Source organism: Salmo salar, chromosome 22 (genome assembly GCF_965601325.2).
Source record: "Salmo salar chromosome 22, fSalSal1, whole genome shotgun sequence".
Classification (NCBI taxonomy): domain Eukaryota; kingdom Metazoa; phylum Chordata; class Actinopteri; order Salmoniformes; family Salmonidae; genus Salmo; species Salmo salar.
In genome coordinates, this window is record NC_138312.1 from 58,102,287 (window position 1) to 58,106,489 (window position 4,203).

General features: G+C 44.0%; 1 protein-coding gene across 1 annotated transcript; it reads left to right on the top strand.

Moving 5' to 3' along the window:
- The first annotated feature begins 803 nt into the window (after positions 1 to 803).
- LOC123731938 (L-rhamnose-binding lectin CSL3-like) lies at positions 804 to 3,861 on the top strand. The gene is made up of 9 exons (XM_082967715.1): positions 804 to 871; positions 1,183 to 1,218; positions 1,302 to 1,346; positions 1,467 to 1,602; positions 1,730 to 1,848; positions 3,145 to 3,189; positions 3,300 to 3,435; positions 3,513 to 3,620; positions 3,692 to 3,861. The coding sequence occupies exons 1-8, from the start codon at positions 841 to 843 to the stop codon at positions 3,616 to 3,618; spliced, it is 654 nt and encodes a 217-aa protein (XP_082823841.1). The 5' UTR covers positions 804 to 840; the 3' UTR covers positions 3,619 to 3,620; positions 3,692 to 3,861.
- Positions 3,862 to 4,203: the final 342 nt, after the last annotated feature.

Sequence of the window (4,203 nt, forward strand, 5' to 3'; positions counted from 1 at the left end):
GGTCTCCCTTCACAGGAGTGGCAACTGGGAACATATAAATGCACAAAATCACTCGGACCAGCCTTTCCGTACCGCGGCGGTGAAGCCTGATAAGTGCAACACCCAAAGGGCTCGCAAGTTGAAGGACAAGGCACCTGTTCAGCAGCCCTGAGAATGGAAAGGTGAGAGGAAGAGGACACATATTCAGCCACCAGAACAACACATCATGGGGATCTGACCATAGAGAATGATGGACACAGGATATCATCTTTATATGTGTTCCATTATGGTGTCCGTGAGCGCACGGACATGCAAATCAAATAACAAATGTAATTACATTTGAGACAACAGAGGCAATATTCATTTTATTAAAGTAGATTGAATAATAGGGTGCGATCAGCAGGATGCAACGTTTTGGAAAGGTTCAGATAAAAATATGCTATGTTGAACAAATATGTCTCTCCGACATGTAGAATAAGGAAATACGTTGTCTCTATTCATGAAATGGAAACCTGCAACGCTCGAAGGTTTTGCGACTGAACGTGGCCCGTGTGATTCTTCCTTAACGAAGAAGCCCCACCTAGATGGCTACTTTAAAATGTTGGAAGCCCTCAATGGCAATGTTAATGTCAAAATTGATTTTATCCATCTAGAGTCCTCTATCTAACTCCATGAGACTGAACCAATAGCGAGGTATAGACCAGCAAACGCCGGCCCCTAATTGCAATGAGGTGCACCTGGAGACAAATAGATACACCTGGGTTAATTAAGACATGTCACATAACATAAATACCAGGTGTATTGGGTCTAATTAGCATCAGTTGCATTTTCTCTATTACTACCACTCCTGTACCCGGCATCATGCACATGGTCAGACTGACGGTGGTCACATGTGAGTATATAAAATCTGTATCTGATGCAGATTAGAATATAAATATATATGACCAAATGTTTGTATTTGAGAGTAATGGAAGTACATATCATATGACTTGCGGGACATTACATTTCTATTGTTCAAAACAAAGTTGTCTAACAAACTGTCACATTGCATGCATGGAATAAGAGACAATTCTGAACTTGATGACTACAGTACACTTAGTATAACTCAAATGCTGGAGTATAGAGTCAAATGCTAAATTCTAGCTTCATGGTCCAAGTGCATATGATGTGGAATGTTGCTGAATTAGCTGTGTGTTGTTTCAGTGCTGGCTGCAGCTTGCTGTACACTAACAGATGGAGGTACTGTATGTAGTAATGATGATGATACTACTTAACCAAGCTAATGTGAGTGGTGTGTAATTCCTGTTTATTTGTCCTGGCAGCAATCAGCATCACGTGTGAAGGCTCTGATGCTTTACTGCAATGTGGTAAGCTAGTCACCGACCACCTATGATATTTTCTACTGTAGATTAGCGTCACTGGCCCACACAGTCTTCGCTCTCCTTCGTCCCTCACCTTTCTCCTTTTCTTTGTCTCTCTTCCCTCAGATGGAGGTAAGATTCAAATCAAGCGTGCCAACTATGGTCGTCGTAAACACGATGTGTGTTCCATTGGGCGCCCCGATAACCAACTCACGGACACCAACTGCCTCAGCCAATCCACCACCAGCAAGATGGCAGAAAGGTACTAGAACCTGTGGTGTTTACCTGTAGGAACTCCTTGGCTGTGGTGTTAACAACCACCAGCAGCAAGAACCTGTAGTGTTTACCTGTGGGAACTCATGACCTCTACCTGTCTTTGAAACACCCAGGTGCGATGGAAAGAGCCAGTGTGTTGTCCCGGCATCCAATTTGGTTTTTGGGGACCCCTGTGTTGGGACTTACAAGTACCTGGACACCAAATACTCCTGTGTCCAACAGCCCGAAACAAGTAAGTCTCAATGTGTGCTAGTAATAGTTAGTGGTGGGCACCAATAGCCATAATTTAATTCAATGTACTATCGGTATGACTGTGGCATGTTGGGATATTGTTTAATACTCCTACCCATTTGACTCTTTTGTAAAAGCGTGCACTCTGCTGATAGCTAGAAAAGGAATAGAATGGGTTGGTTCCCCTATGGTACCAGCTTGTTAATTTTGTTTTATTAAATGCTGCCTTATGGCCACAACGTGTTTCATACATGCATTTGTTTCTCCAAGTGTAAACCACCCTCACCTGCTAACTAACACAAGCTGTGCTTATGGAGCAATGTATCCGGCAACAACTTTAGTTAGCGTAGCCTGTAGGGAGGTCGGAGACCTGGCAGTGTGGTGCCAAGATGGACAAAGGAACTGACTGTGGACTACAGGTATTGGAGGGCCAAGCCCCTCCCTACCAGGAGGCTAAAAATATTTATCAGCCCTCCGATCCTCAATTCTACAGCTGCACTATTGAGCGCTTTTTGACTGGCTGCATCACCACTAGGTATGGCATCTGTCCGCAAGGTGCTAGAGAGTAGTGCGTACGGCCCAGTACATTACTGAGGCCGCGCTCCCTGCCATCAGGACCTCGACACCACGTGTGTCGGAAGGCCCTACATTGTCAATGCCTCAAGCCACCCAAGTCATACTGTCCTGTTACTCCATGACAAATGGTACGGCTGCACCAAGTCAGTAACCAACAGGACCCTGAACGGCTTCTACTTCCCCCAAGCCATAACTGCTGAATGACTACCCCTGACTATCTGCATAGCTTTTTTTTTTTTTGCAAATACTTTTTTGACATATGCTGTTCCTTGTTATATGTACATATCTAGCTCAATTAGCAAGCAAGAACATTGCAGGAAAGTGGCTGAAGCTTGCTTGTGCGTACTTAATCTGGTTTTAAGACTGAATGGTAACTACCTAGCGCTACTCCCACAGATTTGTAGTGTATACGGCATAGAAATACAGAGGTGTAGTGGGTCGACCTAATTTTTCACCAGCTTAGATCTAGCCAGCCAGTTTACTTAAAATGTTAGCATTTTGAGGACTGCTCATAAGGAAGTGGAACTACAAGGGAACGGTGGAAGATGACGTGTCAAACTGTTTATACTTTAGTTCACGCCAACACATTTTATAATGACTTTAAACAAATGAGCCTGAAATCAACATTCCCTGTTAGTTCCCATCCCTAACACTTCACCAGGCTAACGTATGTCTTAATTTGTCTGGCCAGTGTGGTGTAACTCCTGTGTTGTCCTTGCAGTAAGCAGCATCATATGTGAAGGCTCTGATTCCCAACTACTATGTGGTAAGCTGGTTAGCACTCCCGTACGGTATAATCATGTGGTGATATATATTAGTCACTAGCCCACACAAACACCCAGATTTGGCCATCCTTTTCTTCTTTCTCTTCCTCAGATCGGGGTGAGATCCATATTCTGCGTGCCAACTATGGTCGTCGTCAACACGATGTGTGTTCCATTGGGCGCCCACGCAAACAACTCAAAAACACCAACTGCATCAACCAATCCACCACCAGCACAATGGCAGAAAGGTACTGAAACCTTCAGTGTGCATTTACCTGTAGGCACTCATTGGCTGTGGTGTTAACCTCTACCTGTTGACACACAGGTGTGACGGAGAGCGCCAGTGTATCGTCAAGGTATCCAACTACGTGTTCGGCGACCCCTGTGTTGGAACTTATAAGTACTTGGATGTGGCTTACACCTGTGACTAAATGTGAGTTTTATATATGTGCATGCACGCCTGACTGGGAACTAGAATGCTGGTGCTGACGTTTTGTCTTGCAGAATATCTTCCTGTGGAACCTGAAGATGTACAAGGCTTCTGGGATATCTTCATCAGGTTGTGCTGTTTTCTGCCAAATCAACTTCAATGACCATTGTGAACCTGTGTATTTTGTGTGGAAGCATTTCTGAACTGTGGTTGGTCTGAATTAAACGAAGTGTCAAAGACGAGACTGGTTGCCTCTTGTATGTTACTAAATGTCACACCAATATTTCTGAACATGTGTCCTTTATTCTTGCCTTTCACCGGACTCATTTGTACCTGGCGCTAACGTGCCTTTGTCTTGCTGTCTATGTTCTGTGCCCACCTTTAGGCAGTTGTAAAATATTCATTGTTCTCTGGACGGGCAAACTATTAAATCAATTGTACTTGCCTCTCAAATCACTGACCAGTAGTACTTATGACATCAGCAGGCTTACTTGACCTAATGTGTACACAAAGCAGACCTGGACCGTTAAGACATTACAATGTGTAGACCCTACAAACCCTGATCATTAAGTGATTGGCTCAGATC